This window comes from Mytilus galloprovincialis, chromosome 10, assembly GCF_965363235.1.
Source record: "Mytilus galloprovincialis chromosome 10, xbMytGall1.hap1.1, whole genome shotgun sequence".
NCBI classification, from domain to species: domain Eukaryota; kingdom Metazoa; phylum Mollusca; class Bivalvia; order Mytilida; family Mytilidae; genus Mytilus; species Mytilus galloprovincialis.
The window spans coordinates 6,301,452-6,325,401 of NC_134847.1; the positions used below are offsets into that span (position 1 = coordinate 6,301,452).

A 23,950-nucleotide genomic window follows, 5' to 3' on the forward strand; every position below is an offset into this window, starting at 1 on the left:
AGTCATTATCTCAAAATTGTTTTTGATAGACGATCAGACGGAAGTTGCATAATAGGAAAAGTGAAAAACAGAGACACCGTAGTTATGTGTAGTATAGCGAAACGAGAAATTAGACATGTAAATTTAGACACCGAGAAATCGGACTTTGAAAGCGCAATGCATTGCGTAATTAGATTTAACGACGTAAGAAAATGGGACACTTGTGATATTGATTGTTACGTTCGTCATATTCCAAGGATGGAAATATACGCAGGTGTTTCGATGAATAAACAGTTCAGAAGGACAACAATATATGTTTATACGCGAAAAATATATTAAATAATTTTTGTGATGAATCAAAATTCTGGTCTGGAAACCAACCGTTTTTATGTATAACATGGTTGCGTATGTAAACATTTAGGTTTTTTTTTCTTGAATTGAATTGTTTTAAATGTTGTTATTTTATTGTTTAATATAAAAGAGAGAAAAAAACTTAAAAAAAGAAGAATACGATCCAAGTATATATACCCAAGTTTTTAATCTGACAGTCATGTTAGTGAAAAATATTTCACGCAATATTGTTATGTAAAATTTCGAATGTTATTATGACAATACAATAATTAATATGAATGTTTTCATTTATATGTGTATTTCAAACTGTGATATGTATTTAAGAAGTGTGATCATAATAAAGATAAAAAAAAATAAAAAAAATAAAAAATAATAAAAAAAGACCAACACAATATGAACAGGCTGTTTTCTTTTTATCAGATTCATTAACAGGTACCTGATGATATTCTTGGCACATATCCAGAACGGTTTAGTATTTTGATTTGTTTAGAGCATCTAGCATTTCGTAAATTCTTGGAATCGGATATACAATGTACGTCCATTTTCGTATCTTCATTTATTCGACGATTATCGATGCAAAGTCCTAACGATCCACCACGTTTGGGAACCAACATGATCGGAACAGAAAACGGACTATTGCACTTTCGAATACTACCTTGATCACATAAAACTTTAATTTTATTACTAGTATCTATCGCACCCCTTTCACTGAATGGGATTCTGAATGGACTTTGATATATTGCTTTGCTATCTCCATAATCAATTGAAAGTTCGATTAATTTACTAGTAAAATTTCCAAGCTGATTATTAGAAAATGCGAATTAGTGGAGTACGGGTCCGTTAGTCCTACTTTCCATAAATAAAAGACACGGGTAACAAAATTGTGAACAGAACTTTTGGTTATGTCAAATCTATCCGCAAAACGCCTTTACAACAAAAATACCACGACAAATTACAAAAGTTCTTATATCACAGGCACTTGTTTCTATCCATGGGAAGGTCGACTATCCTTATGAAAACTGCAAATTGCTAGATAATAAAGAAATATTGATGCCAACGTTGAAAACGTTAATAATGTTATACAAATAGCAGAAACTACGATTTCTTTTTCCGAAAAAACCCATTGATAAACAAAAATTAACCGAGTTCCTGTGAGTGGACAATATCAAATGAAACTCATGTGTTAGTTTATTATTATGCTATCTTCTGTAGACTGAAAAAAAAATGCACATAAAATTCCCAGTAAGTTTTTTTATTTTCTGAAACGTAAGTTGAATATAACTTTTATATATTAGGTTCCGGCCAGCCTTAAAACTTTCCTTTATGCATCATTTTGTCCGTACTCAGCATGCTCAGTAGATTTTGTGGTGTAAATAAGGCAACTATTTTCAATTTATTCAGATGCAACTTTTCGTAACTTTTAGCAAATTTAACCAGAAGATCGAGTTTGTATAGTGCCGCGTTTTGATAGTCCGAGAGTTTGGATACATGTAGTCCGAGAGTGTACATGTTATAGTCCGAGTTTGTTATAGGCCGATATCGAGTCATCAAAAAGTAACTACATGACACCAGGAAATATAGTAGATAAACATGATAAATACACTGTTCCCAGAGGACATCGATTGTTTATCCAGACACAGTTTATGTATAGTAAATACTTCTCAAAGGCGTATATTCAGCTTTAAAACTTGTACACAGAAAGAGAAAATATATTCTGAGGTAGATATAAGTGTGGTATCGTATAAGCAAGTTTGAAACTGCAGTAAGATTCATTTACACAAAAACGAAATCTACTTTCGATTTTACAAAGTATATATCTTCACGTATTCTGAAATTATCCTAGTTTAAATAACTATGACGTCTTGTTGGCCAATTATATGTATTATAATTTTTTGCTTTGACGCCTTACAGCGAAAGAATAATTATGACAGCGATGTAAGGCGTCATAGCCAAAAAGTATAAAAGCCTTTGAAGTCATTATAATTTTTTGGACAAAAATTGTCCAAACTATTTAGTCGGCCATTTTTATATTGTTGCCAAGTGAAGATAGGGGGTCATATCCAACTAAGTCAGACATCATGTGACTTTTGTAACGTTTGCTAGCCGCCATTTTGTATTATATTGCATAGGTGTTTCAATAAAGCTTAATTTTCTCCTTAACCTGACCCGTTTTTTAACTTTTGCAAATCAATCCTTGATATTCAAACATATTTCTATATAACAATGTTGGTCCTAACAGTTTAATTTTTGATTAAAGTCTGTCAATTGAGAATCGTAAAAACATGCACTTTTCGCGTTATTTCTCCGTTGACTCAATGCTAAATGTCCGATACCCATGTCTTCTTGTACAACAATTAAGGAAATTCCGTTAATAAAAATAAAACTTTGCAAATCGATTCAGTATATTCAAACATGTATCTAGCGAAAAATACTAGTTAAAACAGTTTAATTTCTGGGCAATTTCTGTCAAAAATCTATTTAAAAAAGTGAATATTTCGGGATTTTTCAAAATGGCGGATGATGTATATGGAAATGTTGCATCAAATCAAGGATTTGTATAGAAGACTTTAAATTCTACATTTAATTTTTCATGTAGAATCTCTGATGTTTCTGTGATTTCTTTGGTGTAATATCGATATGATTGATTTCAAAATTTCTTGATAAAAAATATTATTTTAAGTGTGACCAAGGAGGTTATATGACACGAGAACATTTTATTTTGACAGGATATACTGTTACCAGAAAATAGTTAACAATAAAATTTATTACAATTTTTTTCTCTTCTTTTTTTTTAAAGGTGTTTTTCCTGTTTTCTGGATAATTTATCTTTCTTTAGAAAGATATTCATATACATTCCTTTTAGAACAAAAAAACTATTTACGTCCCAAGAGAGAAAAAAAAATCTCAACAATTATTATAGATAAATATTCTATACCTTCAAAATCCCATCACTTGACGAACCGAACAGGTGAACTCTGACTTTGGATGTAATGTTACATAACAATATATTGTCAAGTAGACGTGCAAACCAAAAGCAACCAGGTGACATTAAACATCATGTGTATACATGTATTACCAGAGTTTAAATTTTGTGATATACAAAAGTTTTCAAAATTGTACAAATAAATATCTTCTCTTCCCCGTGTCAACCCAGAAGAAGTATTAAATATTTTAGGCAAAATCCAGGCATTCAATACATCGATATAAAGTTAAACTTGTTTAAAAAAAAAATGTTATTGTACACATTTCAACACAATTACTCTGATTTCATCAACATTGTATACCCGACAATATTTATCGACAGAGTTATCGGTCCTGAATAGGACTGATATAGTTGGGTATGGGGGGTGGGTTGGGGATGGGGTAGGCTATGCCTTTTTGTGTTTTATGTTAACCGGCTGTTTTGGGCTTTTTCAAGGTGTTGAATTTTTTACTGTTATCTGAGATAAATTTAAACTGTTTTCAACCAACTGTGATAACTGTTATCAGCATTTTTAGCTCACCTGGCCCAAAGGGCCAAGTGAGCTTTTCTCATCACTTGGCGTCCGTCGTCGTTCGTCGTCCGTCGTCGTCGTCGTCGTCGTCGTCCGTCGTCGTTAACTTTTACAAAAATCTTCTCCTCTGAAACTGCTAGACCAAATTGAACCAAAGTTGGCCACAATCATCATTGGGGTATCTAGTTTAAAAAATGTGTGGCGTGACCCGGTCAACCAACCAAGATGGCCGCCACGGCTAAAAATAGAACATAGGGGTAAAATGCAGTTTTTGGCTTATAACTCAAAAACCAAAGCATTTAGAGGAAATCTGACATTGGGTAAAAATGTTTATCAGGTCAAGATCTATCTGCCCTGAAATTTTCAGATGAATCAGTCAACCCATTGTTGGGTTTCTGTCCCTGAATTGGTAATTTTGAGGAAATTTTGCTGTTTTTGGTTATTATCTTGAATATTATTATAGATAGAGATAAACTGTAAACAGCAATAATGTTCGGCAAAGTTAGATATACAAATAAGTTAACATGACCGAAATGGTCAGTTGACCCCTTTAGGAGTTATTGCCCTTTATAGTCAATTTTTAACCATTTTTCATAAATCTAAGTAATCTTTTACAAAAATCTTCTCCTCTGAAACTACTGAGCCAAATTAATCCAAAGTTGGCCACAATCATCTTTGGGGTATCTAGTTTAAAAAATGTGTGGCGTGACCCGGTCAACCAACCAAGATGGCCGCCACGGCTTAAAATAGAACATTGGAGGTAAAATGCAGTTTTTGGCTTATAACTCAAAAACCAAAGCATTTAGAGGAAATCTGACATGGGGGTAAAAATGTTTATCAGGTCAAGATCTATCTGCCCTGAAATTTTCAGATGAATCGGTCAACCCGTTGTTGGGTTGCTGCCCCTGAATTGGTAATTTTGAGGAAATTTTGCCGTTTTTGGTTATTATCTTGAATATTATTATAGATAGAGATAAACTGTAAACAGCAATAAGGTTCAGCAAAGTTAGATTTACAAATAAGTCAACATGACCGAAATGGTCAGTTGACCCCTTAAGGAGTTATTGCCCTTTATAGTCAATTTTTAACCATTTTTCATAAATCTAAGTAATCTTTTACAAAAATCTTCTCCTCTGAAACTAATGGGCCAAATTAATCCAAAGTTGGCCACAATCATCTTTGGGGTATCTAGTTTAAATATGTGTGGCGTGACCTGGTCAACCAACCAAGATGGCCGCCACGGCTAAAAATAGAACATAGGGGTAATATGCAGTTTTTGGCTTATAACTCAAAAACCAAAGCATTTAGAGGAAATCTGACACGGAGTAAAAATGTTTATCAGGTCAAGATCTATCTGCCCTGAAATTTTCAGATGAATCGGTCAACCCGTTGTTGGGTTGCTGCCCCTGAATTGGTAATTTTGAGGAAATTTTGCCGTTTTTGGTTATTATCTTGAATATTATTATAGATAGAGATAAACTGTAAACAGCAATAAGGTTCAGCAAAGTTAGATTTACAAATAAGTCAACATGACCGAAATGGTCAGTTGACCCCTTAAGGAGTTATTGCCCTTTATAGTCAATTTTTAACCATTTTTCATAAATCTAAGTAATCTTTTACAAAAATCTTCTCCTCTGAAACTAATGGGCCAAATTAATCCAAAGTTGGCCACAATCATCTTTGGGGTATCTAGTTTAAATTTGTGTGGCGTGACCTGGTCAACCAACCAAGATGGCCGCCACGGCTAAAAATAGAACATAGGGGTAATATGCAGTTTTTGGCTTATAACTCAAAAACCAAAGCATTTAGAGGAAATCTGACACGGGGTAAAAATGTTTATCAGGTCAAGATCTATCTGCTCTGAAATTTTCAGATGAATCAGTCAACCCGTTGTTGGGTTGCTGTCCCTGAATTGGTAATTTTGAGGAAATTTTGCTGTTTTTGGTTATTATCTTGAATATTATTAAAAAATGGTTACAAATTGACTATAAAGGGCAATAACTCCTAAAGGGGTCAACTGACCATTTCGGTCATGTTGACTTATTTGTAAATCTTACTTTGATGAACATTATTGCTTTTTACAGTTTATCTCTATCTATAATAATATTCAATGAAATTTTATAACTTGATGTTTCTTTATCATGCTTTATACGATATTTAATTATGTTATTATTTACATTGTGTATATATTTTTATGGTATTGTATCACCCCTCGGGGTATAAATATGCTTAATATGAAGAATGGTAATAAATCACATTCTAAGTAAGGGATTGCCCTATTGTTTATTATTTGATTTGATTTTATAGATTAAAAATAGATGTTTCTCATTGTTTTTAACCGTATAAGAATGGTTTTATGTGCATCGAATTAGTAATCAAATGATTTACCGTAGTTTCAATTTCATTGTTGACATTCTTTTTCTTTAAATAACCAGTACATGTACAATGCATGCGTTGTCAATCTCTAGCTAGGGGTTAAATTGAAGTTCACATGAATACGAATTTAAAGAGGTCGACTCATTCACTTGCAAGTGAATAACTAATTATAAATGTTTCTTAGCGTAATTTGACAAAATTGAACCGTTTTGGCTGCAAAAAGCGAATTGTTATTTCACTATTTCACTTTCATTATTGATTGAACAGAACAAAATCAAACTTTAGATTTTTTATATATCTCGTAGCTAGTGCCCCTTTAATCACTTTAGAATATTCAAAGTTTGTAAGATAATAATAATAATAAAAAAAAATTTTGAACGTTATTCTTTTGGATATAATTTTTTTATGTTGCTCATGTATTTAATAAAGTGGAATCCAATATACATAGCAAGTAGTTGCGAAGGGTATAATGCTTTTAAGACATTTATTAGTCAAATTGTTGACACTAAGATAGCGCCTACCTCTTAAAATTTGTATGAATGTTTCCCCTAATCTTAACCTCTGATGAGTTCGATGATAAGAAAAATCTTTGATGGACCACAAAATGTATGTTAGGAGAATTCACATAACACATTTTATTAATTGTCTTCAGCATATCGCTTTCATCATTTTAATACTTGGATGAAACCATCTGAGACTTGTCTACAGTTGGTCCTGGAGAGTACTGGCTAATTTGAGCTTTGATTTTTAGCATTCACGTATATTTTTTTTATAAATGAATATTTTAATTTTCAGGGAGGCTTTAAGTAAGAAAGATTTAAAATGATGGCACCCCTTCCCGAAGAAGAAGAGAATTATGTTCGATTAGCTTTGTTATTGAAAGGAGTGTCGCCAAGAGCAGTTCGTATTTTCTTTGACAAAGAATTCCCACCTACTTATTTACCATCAACACTGAATACAAACTACAACACTCTGTATGAATTGTATTTAAAAAGAATCATCAACCGGGCTCAGTGGAATCTTTTGATTCCAAGAACTGGTATGTCTAAGCTCACATGGAACAAAGAATTATGTTAAAATCGTATCAAATGTACAAGACCTATATTACTATGCGCCAGACGTGCGTATCATTTACAGAGGATTCATCAGTATGCGAATCAAGGATTTGTATAGTAAACTAAAAAAATCCTTGCTCGAATCAAAACAGTTGGACTATTAAATCAATTATAAGAAGTTGAACAGCATAACACATATTCTGGCCAACTATACATGGGGATAGAAAAATCTTATGGTTACAAATGATTTTTACATTGTAATGACACTAGATTATAAAATTGACATTATTAATGACATTTTGGGTGAGGACAAACAATCTGACTACTTGGCTAAGCCATCAAGGAACGTCCACAAACACACGGTGGGTATGGTTGTCCTGCGAGAGAACGTACTGTGCTGGTGATTTGGTCCTGTCAGGTGCTGGTGGGTCCTGATTCTGTGCTGGTGGGTTTGTTTACATTGTATCAGAACGGCAATAAAACGACTGTTTTGTTGCTTAATTTTTCTCTGATGCGTCATAAGTACTATGCAAAGTATATTACAACAATATTATATTGCAAAAGTCGTACAAGTTCGTTAAACGGAATTGTCCTGACGCTGTGCTGGTGATAAGAAAAACGGTCCTGGTACTGTGCTCCAATGTCCTGGTTCTGTGCCTTTATATTTTAGTTAAAAGAAGCATATATTCAAGATCATTGATGCTGCATTGTTATTGACTAATTAACTGTTGTCTGCTTTCTTGAAATTGACATTGTTGTGAATCTGTTTACTGTTATTATGAGAGAAAAAATACACCTATTTTTTTTAATTTTTTTTTAAAATTAACTGTAATTTTATTTATTGGCCTGTTGATGGAACCCTTCTTGTCCCTTTTAAGATAAGAAAATATGTTAACGATTTTCGGGATTACGATCATTTTGCAAGATTATCAAAATACGTTGTAATTTATACAATACTTATATAATGCAGATGATGTGGTATGTTTGTTGTCAATGGAAAAATTTCCGTAAGAAACCAAAGAAAGTATGTGTTAAGTTAACAACCATACGTCATCGTACGACCTTCAACAATAACCGATAAAATAAAAATGTAAAAAAGGTTTTGCATAAAAATGGAGAGCAAAAATATAGAACAAAGGACTTACTGAGCGTTTGAATCATATGTCTTTAGCAGCTTTAAACACATTTGTTTGTGAACAATTGAGTGCTGACTATAAGAAAGACAATAGTATTGCGGGTTTGCTTGTTTTGGGGGTTTTTTTCGGGGGGGGGGGGGGGATGGGGGATAAGTTAAAGCGAGGTTACAGTGAAAGTTTTAAGCTTGGAATAGTTTCCCGTAAGATTTAAAAGTTGTATTTTAAAAGAAAAATGTATCTTATAGCTATTAAGAATCACTTGCTGTATCTGTAAGATATTTTCAACATTTTTTTTTGTCTGAAGGGTTATCAGGTATTTTTTTTCGAAAACCTAGTACACACTAACAAAACTAAGATTTCTTACCTTTTTCATTTCAAAATTCCAAAATAGCTTGTTAGCTAAACCGTGAGGTCATTTTTAAGTAAGGTAAAGTACCCTCCTTTCGAAGTAGCCTGGTCTTACAGACAGAAAGATGTGTCATTTGTCGGACTAGTTTACTCTTAAAGTAGGGTAGTTTACATAACTTACAATGACTTTTCTGTTCAGCAAGCAAGATAACCAAAGTAATCCCTTTGTCTACACACTCATTGAAATTGGCTGTAATATTGCAAAAGTTCAAGCGATTGGGGCAAACTTACCGAGTAAACAAAATCAAAATGTCTATCTACCTTGCACATTTTAGAAAATTCAGATCAGATAACGAAACTGGGTCCAGCAACATTTATAAGCAATTTAAGATTTTGACCCTCACAGTTTCCATTCTCCACAAATATTCTCGTTACAACGAATCATTTAAATACAAAAATACGAGTTGCAGCCTTTGGTTATCTATTTTAAAATAATTGTATACGGATAAAGATATGAAAGGCAGCAGGGTCACCTGGGTGAGGAGTCCATGTCATCTGAAATAAATGCTAAGCATATAACTAGATAGCGACAGATAACCATGACATTAAAAAACTCTCTTCTTTTCGATTTTTTTCGAACAAATTGACACATAAAATGAATTATATAGTATTGTGGAATTTTTAACTTGTGTTCAATTCGTTGGTTACACCTTTTACTAGAATAACAATCCTGTCAAGTATGAGCTGGGTAAAATATTTCAGAAAAGAAGATGGGAATGTGAAAGTTTCGGTGCGTCAGGTGCAACAGCATACGAACAGCTAACATGCCTCGTCAGGGTGGAAGCTAAAAAGTCCACGAAAATTTGATTTAAAACCTTTATTCGTTCCAACAAAGTTAATGATATTTTGTTGAGGATTTAACCATCTACGACAACAAGATTTTTTTTTTTAGAATTTACAGCTCTTCTATAAATACATGCAAAGCAAACCTTGTTTAAATTGCTTGCTATGATTGTTTGGATGGTTGTAAACGACAGGTAAGTAGTATGTTTACTATATACTAGAAGTTGTTTGGACAATAAACATTAACTTCAATTCCTGTCAGTTTGTATTTGTCCAATCAAATCCCAGTATGTATTGAAACTCCGCCTACCTATTGTTTGAAAATATCCTTGGAGCAAACATAGCAAGCAAGTCAATCAAAGTTATTTTTTGCATGCTTTTAAAGAAGAGTTTTACTATATAATGCAAAGAAGCGTTTAAGTCTTTCGCCAAAAAATACTATCAATTTCTTTTTGTCCTATGTAAACTTCCGTATCATTTCCTTCCATTCATGATCATTAAATTGAACTGTAAAATATTTCTTGGTACCTTCTTAATTCCTTTATAAGTCTTATGTAAACATAATTATGACAATAACTTTTGTGAGCACAAGATTCACTGCACACTTTTAATTAAAGTTCTGCTTAATCAAACATTAAAATGTGAACTTAAGTTTTGAGACTTTTTTAATCGACACGATTGGGATTTTTGCATATGAGAACATGTTTTATCTATTAGTTGAAAATGCGGCTTTGAACTAGCTTTCAGTACCTGTGAGCATTTGTTGTTGTGTCTTTGTGTTATTATTTTTGTGATAAATTGTTGTGTTGCTACACCACTGTAACAATGAAGGAGGAAATGGGGGGGGGGGGGGGGGTTGAGTAAGTGGGGAGGGGTATGCGGAGCGCTAACAAACATGTCTATGCAGCATGGGCTTTGATCATTGTTGAAGCATCAATGTAAGGGGCATTTAATATCTTAATAAAACTATTTTTATTTCAGATAGTATATATTGTTATCTGATATTGGACGAAAGAGGTTGCCCTGTTATGTAATTGTGTAATATAAGTAACGATCATTTGAAAACACATATTAAACAGCCAAATGGATGCACAAGAGCTAAAATAGGAGTCATAGATCCTATTGACAATAATTATCTGCCCAATTTTATTGATTTTGTAACATTTGTTTCAAATATGAGCAACTTCTTATCCAAAATCACCAGCACCGTATCAGGACCCACCAGCACAATGACAGGACCCACCAGCACAGTATCAGGACATGAATAAATTGAAAAAATGCTAAATTTTAATAAATTGCAATGTTTTTTCACAAAATAGTTTTGTCGTGTGCGATTGCGGTATAGAAAGCGGACTCTATGAGCATTTTTGTTTTATTTTTTCAGTTCGAGATTTTCTGAAAATGAGCATTTTTATGTTACGCTTACTGAAACAGTTTAGAGGGTCAACTTTTTAATGCTTTACATATGAACCCATAAGAAACAAAATTGAAAAATCTCAACTGTTTTTTTCAATTTTTATGAGTGAAAACGTCAAAAATCATCATTTTCGTCTTTGTTTACATTTTTTCATTGATCACCAGCACCCGTCAGGACCGAATCACCAGCACAGAACATTCTCTCGCAGGACAACCATACCCACCGTGAAACAGTGGAACATACACATAGGAGACAAAGACTCATCTTCATTCAATAATTATAATTTCGTACGCCAGATGCGCAATTTCGTCTCCACAAGACATACATATCACCAATGCACTCAATTCAATACAACTTTAATCTTCAAAAAATAAAGTCTTCATTACTTTGCGTTTGTCGTCCATCGTCCTTCAACTATTACGTAAACAAAATCTAAAAGCTCTGGGCCAATTAGAATCTTATAAAAAAAAAATGTGATCGATAGAGAAATTCAGACAGGAGGATACATGTTTATACTATCCAAATCAACCAACTTTTAGTTGGACCGTTTTACCGAAGAAGCAATTTCCAAGTTTACAATGGAAGCTTTGACACAGAGAAAACATTTAAATGACAAAAAGGATAGGGAAGACCATATCTACAAATAAGTTAACATGGGTTAAAGTCGTCAATCTTCTCCATATGGGAGAAATTACCCTAGAAAACGACTTTGACCATTTTTTGTTGTTGCATTAACTATAACAGATTTTTTTTGCCGTTTTGATACAAGGCCCGAAAAAACGTTAAATAGGAAAAAATGTCAGCAAGATCACGGCCGTTTTTGATAAAGTATATGTTGCTAAGTTTTAGATTTCTATGTTGTGTTTTGTAGACTGTCGTTGTCCTTTCGTCGTTTTTATCTCGCCTGCCACGGAAGTCACAAAATGAGAGACCTTAGGATTAAAATCCGGTTGCGACGTCGAAGATCTGGATTTTTCATAACTTGTTTGCAGTTACTTTGTTACATAGTTTGTCCATTGTCCTTTGCCTTATTAGCATGGTTAAGTGGCTGATTGAAAAAATATTTAGCATTTTATTATATGAAATACTCACTTTTTATGAAGTATGGATAACTATATTTAGTGCAGCGGCTACAAGCATATTTCAGATGAATTGTGCACATCCTGCTACAAGCATGAAACTTGACACAAAGCTTCCTCAACGTTTACTCTTTTAATTCAGATAGGGAGGCATTTGAAAAATAATTCTCACTTCCGGTAAAATCCAAAAATGGCGGACATGGTACTTAGCTCAGCCCAATATCGAAGGCTGGTGTCTGAAAAGGTGTTATATTCGGCACAGACCTTTGTTCTGTTCTACTTTTTGGATACATTTTATAGATTATATGTATTTAAAACCCTACTTTCGGTAAAATACAATATGGCAGACATTGTACTAAAATAAAAACTAAAATACATATTTTTCAGGGAGGGTAATTGAAAAGTGTTTCAATGTATTGCAACTATCATTATATTGTGCATGAACCTTTCTTTGGTGCTTCACATAGATATATGACATATGTTTTAAAACCCCTACATCCGGGAATATCCAATATAAAAAAAAATCACTGAATTAATAAAGCGTCTTCAAAATTACTTATATATGGCTGCAGAAACATGTCTTTTATAAGTCCCCACTACATCATAAAACAATGTAATGGAAAGATTTTCCATATTTACTCGGATAATTATACTATGATAGTCCCAGATATCATTTACAACGATCGCTGCATCTTTTCTTACATCAACAATGTACAATCTCCTGAGAAGATGACGAGGCCAAAAGGGTTCCCATTGATCAACTTTGCCCCATTGCCATCCATACGCGCCCGGACTAGGTAGCATATGAACTAACTCCAAGCTAGTTCTACATTCACATCGCATTGGTATATTGAACGTTTAACATGATGGACAGTACCACATCGAGTCGGCTTTTTCCCTTTTTAGCAAACGAGATGACCGTATCACAACCGGTAAAGGCATGGAACACAGCAAGGGTGTGTTTGTATATTCCCTCAATGACTAGTGCATTTGAAAGGTCATGAATAGATATATATTTAAAGCTTTTTCCACTCCAAAGCGCAAGCATAGTTCCTCGTCCCCTGTGTCATGGAATACAACAATGAGAGCAACATCAGTATCGACTGTTGGGATCAGGACTTGACCGGGTTTCACTGCATCAGACACATGCACCATGATTCAAGTGCCAGCATCTTTGTAAACATGGTGCTAAACTTGACACATCATAACGTGGTGAATAACATCCTGAGCATTGGTTGCTAAAACTACCTTTTCCTCGAAATTTTGTTGAGTAACCTGCTGTGAAAGACTAAACAGTTCTATCTTATTGTCATTATCTCTAAGAAAACTTTGCCAATTTTGAGGATATTTTGTTTTGAACCTGGACTCGTGTGAGTATTCCCTTCCCCTCTTGCTTCTTGTCTATGTACGCATCTCAGACATCATCCACTCTTGCTACAGTTTCAAGTTGTTTCCTAATAAAAGGACAGAATACCAAATCAGCATAATCGTCTGGGAACATGGTTTTGATGTACAATCTAACAAACTTATCAGGTGGGGTTAACAAAGCACGATAACAACTAATTGCGCAAAAGGAATTATTTATTGGGACTATTCAACAGACTCGGTCTAGTCTTTTCCAGCATGTTAAACGGAGCTTGTACATTTTGGATGTGAGAAAGGATGCCGCGGTCGTTGTAAATGTGGAAAATCGAATTTTCCCGTGCACATCGAATTTCCTGTGTACTGATTTATGTGCTTGGAGTGGTGAATGTAAATAGACATGTATTTGCAGCCTAAGTTATCTTAAAAATGTTTTGTGATTTTTTTTTTTATCATTGTCATTTTGCTTAGTTTCTTTTGTTACATATATTAACACCGGACTCTGACTTTAGTTTTACTCTGCGTATTGCTATGTGTTTCTTTATTCTACATTAGCAAGAGGTATAGGGAGAGAGTTGGGATATCTCAAAACATGTCTAAGACACCTCGTTTTTGCATATGTCTCAAGTCAGGAGTCCCTGGTCTTTGTTAGTTTTGTATGTTTTTGTCGAGCCTTCGACTTTAGTCGAAAAAGCGAGACTAAGCGATCCTACATTCCGTCGGCGTCGGCGTCGTCGGCGGCGTCAACAAATATTCACTCTGTGGTTAAAGTTTTTGAAATTTTAATAACTTTCTTAAACTATACTGGATTTCTACCAAACTTTGACAGAAGCTTGTTTATGATCATTAGATAGTATCCAGAAGTAAATTTTGTAAAAATAAAATTCCTTTTTTTCCGTATTTTACTATAAATGGACTTAGTTTTTTCTGCGGGGAAACAAAACATTCACTCTGTGGTTAAAGTTTTTAGAATTTTAATAACTTTCTCCAACTATCCTGGGTTTGTACCAAACTTGGACAGAAGCTTGTTTAAGATCATAAGATAGTATCCAGAAGTAAATTTTGTAAAAATAAAAATCCATTTTTTCCGTATTTTACTTATAAATGGACTTAGTTTTTTTTTGCAGGGAAACATTACATTCACTCTGTGGTTAAAGTTTTTAGAATTTTAATAACTTTCTTAAACTATCCTGGGTTTGTTCCAAACTTGGACAGAAGCTTGTTTATGATCATAATATAGTATCCAGAAGTAAATTTTGTAAATAAATAAATCCATTTTTTCCATATTTTACCTTTAAATGGACTTAGTTTTTCTGTGGGGAACCATTACATTCACTCTGTGGTTAAAGTTTTTAAAATTTTAATTCTTTCTTAAACTATCCTGGGTTTGTACCAAACTTAAACAGAAGCTTTTTTATGATTATAAGATTGTATCCAGAAGTAAAGTTTGTAAAAAGATTACTCCGTTTTTTCTGTAATTTACTTTTAAATGGACTTAGATTTTCTTACAATCATAAAATAGTAACAAGAGGAATATTTTTATTGATTTTTTTCCTCATTGTTGTTGAGCCTGCAATTTACAGCAGAAATAGGCGAGACACTGGGTTCCGCGGAACCCTTACAAATTTTTTTAATTCTAGTTCATTTATATGTTTTGGAGTTTAGTGTGACGTCCATATTCACTGAACTAGTACACAACTATTTAGGCTCCAACTGAGGACCACTTCCGGGTGCAGTATATTCTTGCTGCATGGAATACCCATTGGTGACCTTCGGCTGTTGTCAGCTCATTGGTCAGGTTGTTGTCTCTTTCACATATTCCCAATTTCCATTCTTTATTTTAGTACTTTAATGACTTTTTTTATCAATCTATCCAAAACTCTACTTGGGGCCTCGGTGTCTGAGTGGTCTGAATAGCTACAACTGTAATAACTAGCTAATCAACACTGAGGTTGTGAGTTCAACCCCGCTCTTTGGCATTCGACTCCCAATCTTAATTGACTAGGATTGTCAGTTTTCCTATCGAAGGTCGGTGGTTTTCTCCGGGTACTCCGGCTTCCTTCACCAATAAAAGCTAGCCGCCACGAAATAGCTCTAAAGCGGTGCTTAAAAGTGGCGTTAAAACACACAAAAAAATAATTAATCTATCAAAACTCTACTTACAGGTTACAGCTTAAGTACTCATCTCTGAAATATACACAATATTAGTTTTTTTTACGTGTAAACTTAGTAATAAAACATTTTAAACTTAAAAGTGAATAATTAGTGGTTTGTGGATAACTTAAAGCCAAAAGGTTATTGACCGGCACAAAAAAAACTTTTTTTACATTTTGAAAAACAATTGAAGTTAAAATAATAATTGATATTTCTATGTCCACCATATTCACTGGTATTAAAGAGATAATCGTAACTGGAATTACTTTTATCCCAATATGGCGACGGCAGATATAGGTAAAATCTTTACAGTTATTTTTCTCAAATGTAGCAAGCAAGGATTTTCTATACTATTACATCATATTTTAATCGTAACGGTGCACTGGAATTGTCTAAGCGCTTTGAAAATTGTAGTTGAAAAATTCGGAATGATAATCGTAACTCGGGAAAAAGATAATCGTTATTATGGTATTAAAAAATTAGAAGATAATCGTAACTGGATAGTGTTTTATTGATATTGACACAAAAAACGTATATCTGACAGCATATGATGAAAGTCTAGTAAAGTATTAATCACGAAAACGTTCCAACATCGTATGACACTTCTTTTTGTGCATATATTACTAATAGTTCTAATGAAAACAGCTACATACTAGTACATCATAAAATTTGAAGGGTGAACAAGCTTCAAGAAATGGGGAAATGGGGAAAACTAAAACTATGTTAAAATACAGAAAACACCAAGAACTAGGAATGTCACAAATTATGGGAATGAGCAAAGAGGCAATTTTAAAGTAAGTTATAATATATGTCAATAATTGTCGAAACGCATGTGTCACCCTACATCTGATTTGTGATTAAGACTTGTTAAAACACTGATTTATCCTAGTAAATATAGTCAATATTATTTTAATTCATTTATTGCAGGTGGCTATCTGTGCTATTTCTGCCCCGGTAAGCCACTGCTAATTCAATTCTAGCCCATGCCCTATTATGCCATAACGAAGCAGGGAAAGCGTTTAGTATTCGCCAGAGACAGTTTGACGAGAAATTAGGACCTACAGTTTTGCACTTTTGGGATATGGGACATTGCTACACACCCCCTTTTCTCCCCCCCCCCAAAAAAAAACCCCTTAAACGCGTACTCAACATTGAAACTTTGAAAGAAATTGAAATATCTACTTACCACAATAACTGACTCGACGACAGCTGCTTCATTCTCCATATCTTTAATAGGTACATGTATGTATTAACAGATTATGCATACTGTTGTCAGTTATAAGGGCGGTTTTTAAAAAAAATAAAAGTGTGAATTCCAGACCAAAAAAAAATTAAAAATCAACTTGTCTAAAATTTTATTTCTAGAGTTATTTTGAATACCTCTATTATAGAAATAAATAAAAAGTGCAATCTTAAATACTTAAATCTTATTTGGTGGGGTTCGCGATGCATTTTTCTCTAAATTAAAACCTTTTTTCCGATTTCTCATATGAAGGTACAACTCATGTTACGTAGTAAACATTTTGATGGGTGTCGTAGTGGACAAAACCGTAAAACCGTTTCGTAGTGGACAAAACATTTCGTAGTTGACATCAACCCTATTCTATGTTGATAAAACATACTGAAAATTACATGAAACTAACCCTTGTTATTTGTTTTGCACGAATGTGATTGAAAAAAGAATAACAAACGACTGCATGGTACAAATGTAGTGGTAGTGTCAACTATATTGCAATTGTAACAACTTTATGATTCTATTTATCAAAGCATGTACTAAGCTGTACACTGATATTTTTTTCATAATTTTAAAACCAGATACTGAAGGAGATTTGAACCGTTTCGTAGTGGACATTAACAAAAATACGGTATCACTCTGGTCCATTTGATGTGCTCAATTTTTTGCCAATAATGTAACTGCCGTTATAAGAGCATAAATTCTTTTGTGAGACCCTAATGTTTATATCTCTTGCAAACATCGATCTTATAAAACCGTCTATAAGCAAAATTTAGTGACTTCGTTTCGTAGTGGACATTTTGTCAGGAATGTCAGGGTCACACCTTCTAAAATTAAAAATCCTTTGTCTAAAGCTGTTTATTAAAATATGTTGCCTCTAAACATACTTTTTTTCAAAAACGATTATTTACAAAGGATTAAATATTTCGCAGTGGTGTCTTGCCATGGCTTTGTTTGGACTTGTTTGTTTGCATTTTGACCTTGAATGTTTGTCCCTAATATTTTATTAACTTTGCATTTGCATTCAGATATCGCAGATCAAATTTATTCGTTCATAGTGTTCTAATTTACGTTTTTTGATTGAGTTGAGCCTGCCAATTGATATTTTATTGTGTGTTTTTCTATGTTGTGATGTTATGCTATTGTTTTAGAAAAAAGGGAGAAGGTTTGGTACCATTAAAAGTTTTAATCCCGCTGCAAATGTTTGCACCTGTCCTAAGTCAGGAATCTGATGTACAGAAGTTTTCGTTTGTTAATGTAATTTATACGTGTTTCTTGTTTGGTTTTCCCGTTTGAATGGTTTTACACTAGTAACTTTGGGGCCCTTTATAGCTTGTTGTTCGGTGTGATCCAAGGCTCCGTGTTGAAGGCCGTACATTGACCTATAATAGTTTACTTTTTCTCATTGGCACTCACTCCACATCTTCCTATATCTATTTTGAATAATTAAAGAACTTATAATAGTAGGTAAAAATAACATTTATTTCTATCTTTTTTTACAATATTTTAGAGTATGAATGTTGAACAGGGCGGTTAGGGACATGCCAATTTTTTTGTTATTATGAACCATTTAGGAATCAATATATTATTAATCCCTCTAAATATAGGATGTTTCTTTACTTAAAAATGTTAAATCTAATTCAATGTACTGACTGCACAAAAAAAAAAACACTTGTAAAGATCAAACACATTTTTTTTAATGTGGCTGAGACAAGAAATTACGTTTTTTATTGAAAAACGTCCATAAATCAAGATATATAAGTAAATTTGTCCTACATTTTAACCTGTAAGTTTCTTCATTTATTTTTATCTTGCGTTAATGTCATCGTTTAATGGACATTTGCATTTTAAAACACAAAATACCATTGAAATGTTGAAAGACACATTTCTAATTTTTCAGTTACATGTACTATTATCCAATAAAGATATTACGATTATCAAACAAGAAAAATGCAATAGAGTTACGATTATCATCCCGAATTTTTTAACGGCAATTTTCAAAGTGCTTAGACAATTCCAGTGTACCGTTACGATTCAAATATGATGTAATGGTATAGAAAAACCTTGCAGCTGAGTAACTATTGACAAAAACATGCTACACTTGAGAAAATTGACTGTAAAGATTTTACCTATATCTGCCGTCGCCATATTGGGATAGTCGTAATTCCATTTCCGATTATCTCTTTAATACCAGTGATATTAGATATTATCGGAATTACGGATATAAAAGACATATGTCTTATATATTGTTTCAATGAGAAGCACTAAGGGAATGGTCATTATTTATCAGCTGAGGGGGTCGGTTAAAATTTTTGATATAAAATATTATGTTGGGAACCCCCCCATTATTTTATAAAACCACATAATGACCCCCCCCTAAGAACATAATTTCAAAAGTTTGACCCCCCCCCCCCCCAAAAAAAAAAGAATTCCCAGTTGTGTTGAGGAGATGATGACCAGCTACATAGTAACCGGCTTTGAGAAGCTCTGAGTATAACACTGAACAGCTTGTCTTCTTGTTTTTTTTCAAAAAGGAATATCTGACACATGCATGTAGAAAAATAGAAAAAAATATACAGAAAATTGTATGTTCCAATTTATTAATTTATTTTACTGCAACCTATAATTCTACAAATTTTATCAGTATACTGGTAGATAAACTTTCAATACTGACTGTTATTTTAATCCCAATCACAGGCCCTTGTATCTGATTTTTTTTTAACCTTTGAACTTTAAAATATCTAGTTATGAATGGAGGGGGGGTGTTCAGGATTCCAATGTACAAATGATTTAGGAGGTGCAAATAAAATAACACTGATTAAATGGTTCTTGTCCATTCTTGATTAAATACGTAAATGATTTATTTGAGATAAAGAAATATACAACCAAGCCAGGAACCTCTGGTCTTTCTTTGTTTTGTACAGATGTATGTTTTAAGAGTTTAGTGTGTTATCAATTTTCTCTGAACAAGTACACATTTTTGTTTAGGGACCCCAGCTGAATATATTTGGTTTTTTTCCAAATCATTTAGTGTATTGTTTAGTGTGAGTGAATACCATGGTGCCCATCAAGTATTTTTTTTTATTAAGGTCTGAAATATGGATAGGATATCTGAGAATGGATAAAATTGACAGAAAAATGAACCAAAAAAAAATTTAAAAAAAAGAACAGAGAACACTGGTGTTGAATGAATAAAAGGAGAAAAGGGCAAAAAATACTAACGAATAGAAAAATATTACCTTAAAAATTAAAGAATACAGAAGGGATATACCTATAATATCGAGATCTATCATCTTTTATTCTTATTTGATATCTTTGTAATAATTTCATAAAATAAGTATACTTATTACCACGTGACGGACATATAACTAACATGCATCCTTGCTTTCATCAAAATAATTATATATACACACCCATTTCATCTCAAGAATCACATCAAAATGATTTAAACACTATCATGACTATAGAAAGTTAATTATGCATGTCCAGAAACCTTTCCAACTCACTGTTTCCTGTGGTCAAAACTAGGGAGAAACGTTTCATAGAGTTGTTAATTTATTTATTGTAAATTTACACAACTGTGATAAGGAGTGATCAGATTCACTGCCCTTGAGAAATTAGGCATATCCTGCTGCATGGTGCTTTACAGTTTACACTATCAAAGATTTAATATAAACAGATATAAAAAAGAAGATGTGGTATGATTGCCAATGAGACAACTATCCACAAAAGACCAAAATGACACAGACATTAACAACTATAGGTCACCGTACGCCTTATTTCACAGATCGCACACTCACTTCAATTTTGTCAACAATTTATATACAAGTCAGACATAAAAACCTTTATTGTGTGACCCCCCCTAGTTAAAATATTTTTTTATGGTAACCCCCCCCAGTGGTATGATATTTTTGGCAATGACCCCCCCCCCCTAAAATGCACCGACCCCCTCAGCTGATAAATAATGACTGTTCCCTAAAGAAAGGTGCCTGTACAATATAATGGTAGAAGCAAAACATTACATTAAACCACATTCTAACATCCCGTACTAAAAATACGCAATACTCGATTTTACTGGAAGTAGGGTTTTATAAGAAATATAATCTATATAATGTCAGCCAAATAGGGTTTTACAGAAAGTGGTGCCTTTTCTTAGATTGCCTCCTTCTCTGAAAACAAAAAGTATTAAAAGAGGAAGCTTTGAGGCAAGTTTCATGCTTGAAGCAGGATATGTGCATAATTTTTCACGAAGCCACCGTACTAACAATTTGAATAGACAAAACTGCAAGACTTTTTTCATAAGCAAATGCTCATGCTCCATAAAAGTGTAAATTCTTCCAATGTTCCTTCTTGTAAGTGAAGGAGTTAAGCTACAATTAATTTGATAGGGCATATCGGTATTATAGCGTGAACTAACGATATGCAATTGCAAATAATCTTTAGTCTTGAATACGTAATTTAAGAAGATTACTTTACACTACAATTCCACAAAATCTTATCAAACAAACGTTTTCCTATTTAATTAAATGGTCGTTTGGTAAATCCGAATGCAAATACATTTGCTGCAATTCATTTAAAGCCTTCTTTGCTAATGAGCAAGATAAATATGCTAGATATACTTACTGGAGGTGTGATGAAATGATGGAAGCTGTTTATTTTCTCCTTGATAATAATTATTTACGTTTCGGCAACAAAGTTTATCGACAGGTTGTAGGTATTCCTATGGGCACACATTGCGCCCCTTTAATATCAGACTTGTTTTTGTACTGTTAATACTAGTAATCACAGTTAATGACCAAACTCAGTATATAAAGACAAGTCTTAATTGCATTTTATTGATAAATTCAATAACTCTTCCCGTTATCTTGATAGTATTTTTCGTTTAAGAATCAAGAGTTTTCTAAATATACTGCCGAAAGGAACTTACTTTAAATAAATCAAATTTAACGGTAATAACTGTCTTTTCCTAGATTTAGATATTTCGGTTTTACACGGGAAACTCTACTCAAATCTATGACAAAAGGGACGATTTTCCGTTCCCTATTGTTAATTGTCCATTTTTGGATGGTGATGTTCATATTGCACCATCTTACGGTGTTTATATTTAACAACTAGCTCGCAATGCCTGTGTCTGTTGTGACGTTTTTGATTTTAACGAACATAATCTATGTGTTACTGGTAAATTATTAAGCCAGGAATTTCGTTACCACAAATTAACTTTTACTAAATTCTTCCATAGATATAAAGATTTAGTTTTGAAATTTGGTTGTACCTGTAGAAACACATCCTCATTTTTTCGGAAATGTTGTTGACCGTGACCGGACATTTAGAAACGATCCTGGTAAACTTATCGATCATTTGAATACAATTACTATACAATGTTATCAATTCAGCACTGTAATTATAGCATTGCATATTGTTTTAATTGGTATTAATATTGATTTTGTTATCAGTAAATTAAAAGCAAACTAAATGTTTATTGTTATATACATATACCCATTCATGGATCTAAAATCTGTCGATACCTGTAACTTGGCATTGCACATGGTCATGTTTTTCTCTGACTGTTTATAACGTCTTTACACTAAATCCATCGTACGTTGGATGTGTACTGATTGATAATTTAATCTTAGATACATGATTTATTTTATCAGTTGTTAGTGGCTTTGAATTAGATGTAAGAAGCTTCGAGTACTCTCAGATAAGTATAAAGGGTCTTTTTGTTGTTAGGGTATACAAGAACTCGGCCACGCCCACTCTGTGTTTTTGTAAGATGCATTTATTTTTGTATACATCTGATGATTTAAGACTTTTTCAACTGATTCTTATAGTTCGTCCTTGTGTTGTACTGTTACACCACTGCATCAGGTTAGGGGATGGTTAGAATCCCGCTAACATGTTTAACCCCACCACATTATTTATGTATGTGCCTGTCCCAAGTCAAGAGCCTGTAATTCAGTGGTTGTCGTTGGTTGATATATTACATATTTGTTTTTCGTTCCATTTTTGTACATACTGTAATTGTACTTATTTTCGCGGTGTATTTATTTTCACGAACTTCGTGGCTGGTTTATTATCGCGAAAATAAATACACGGGAATCCAAATCAGACCTTTCAACTGAAAGGCAATAATTATAAAATCGCAAAAATAAATACCCGCGAACGTGTTTGAAATACACAATTCGCGAAAATAAGTACCCGCGAAAAAAAATACAAGTACAGTATATTAGACTGTTAGTTTTCTCGTTTGAATTGTTTTACATTTTTCATTTCGGGCCTTTTATAGCTGACTATGTCGTATGGGGGTTTCCCATTGTTGAAGGCCGTACGGTAACCTATAGTTGTTAATATCTGTGTCATTTTGGTCTCTTGTGGAGAGTAGTCTGGTTGCCAATCATACCACATCTTCCTTTTTCATATTGTCAGGAATATATCTTATGTTTAAAACGTAAAATGTTTTAAAAGAAGCGTCGATAAGAAACAGACAATAAAAAATTTTGTTTTCACTTATGAGAAATCTCTTCTACAAGAATGGCATTTTTTTATTTTTTGTCTTCCATTCATATTTCAAACGTCTTGTTGTATAACTCTTTATGTGTTGACAAAATATTTAAGCCACAACATGTAATCATAATTGTGACACGAGTACTGATATCGAGTGTTCATAACTCCCATTGTACGACTATTGAGCATTTATCTATTAATTTTTGATGCTTTTGATGTTTTAGGCGTTCCTGATTCCAAATCGTTTGATGTTACCGTAATGATCTGTTTGATCAGAAATCTGACATCGATTATTCCTCCAATAAATGGATTTGATTCGCTACCACTACCAGGAGAAACAATTCCAGGTTCTGATCTTGCCAGGATAAAATGGTACAGAAACAAACTAGCTCATCATGACAGCAGTACAATAGACAATGCTTTTTTTAATACTGCATGGAAAGATATTTCAGATGTAAGTTTGAATTTTAATAAATAACTGATATTTGTTTATCATAGATGTTACCAAATATATTTGGCTATTGTTATGACGAAATATGTTTGTGTGCTTTATTCATCTTGGTGTCTATCATCATTGAAGAAGATGTTCCTCCAGCCTTTTCGCCTTTCTTCCTCATC

General features: G+C 33.2%; 1 protein-coding gene across 1 annotated transcript in view; it reads left to right on the plus strand.

The window, feature by feature from the left end:
• Window positions 1–1,909: 1,909 nt before the first annotated feature.
• Window positions 1,910–23,950, plus strand: part of LOC143049734 (uncharacterized) — a 31,521-nt gene continuing 9,480 nt past the window's right edge. Inside the window, exons 1-3 of the mRNA XM_076223427.1 lie at window positions 1,910–2,049; window positions 6,996–7,239; window positions 23,557–23,786. Of these exons, the coding sequence (XP_076079542.1) occupies window positions 7,023–7,239; window positions 23,557–23,786 (447 nt within the window). The 5' untranslated portion in view covers window positions 1,910–2,049; window positions 6,996–7,022. The remainder of the gene's footprint in view (window positions 2,050–6,995; window positions 7,240–23,556; window positions 23,787–23,950) is intronic.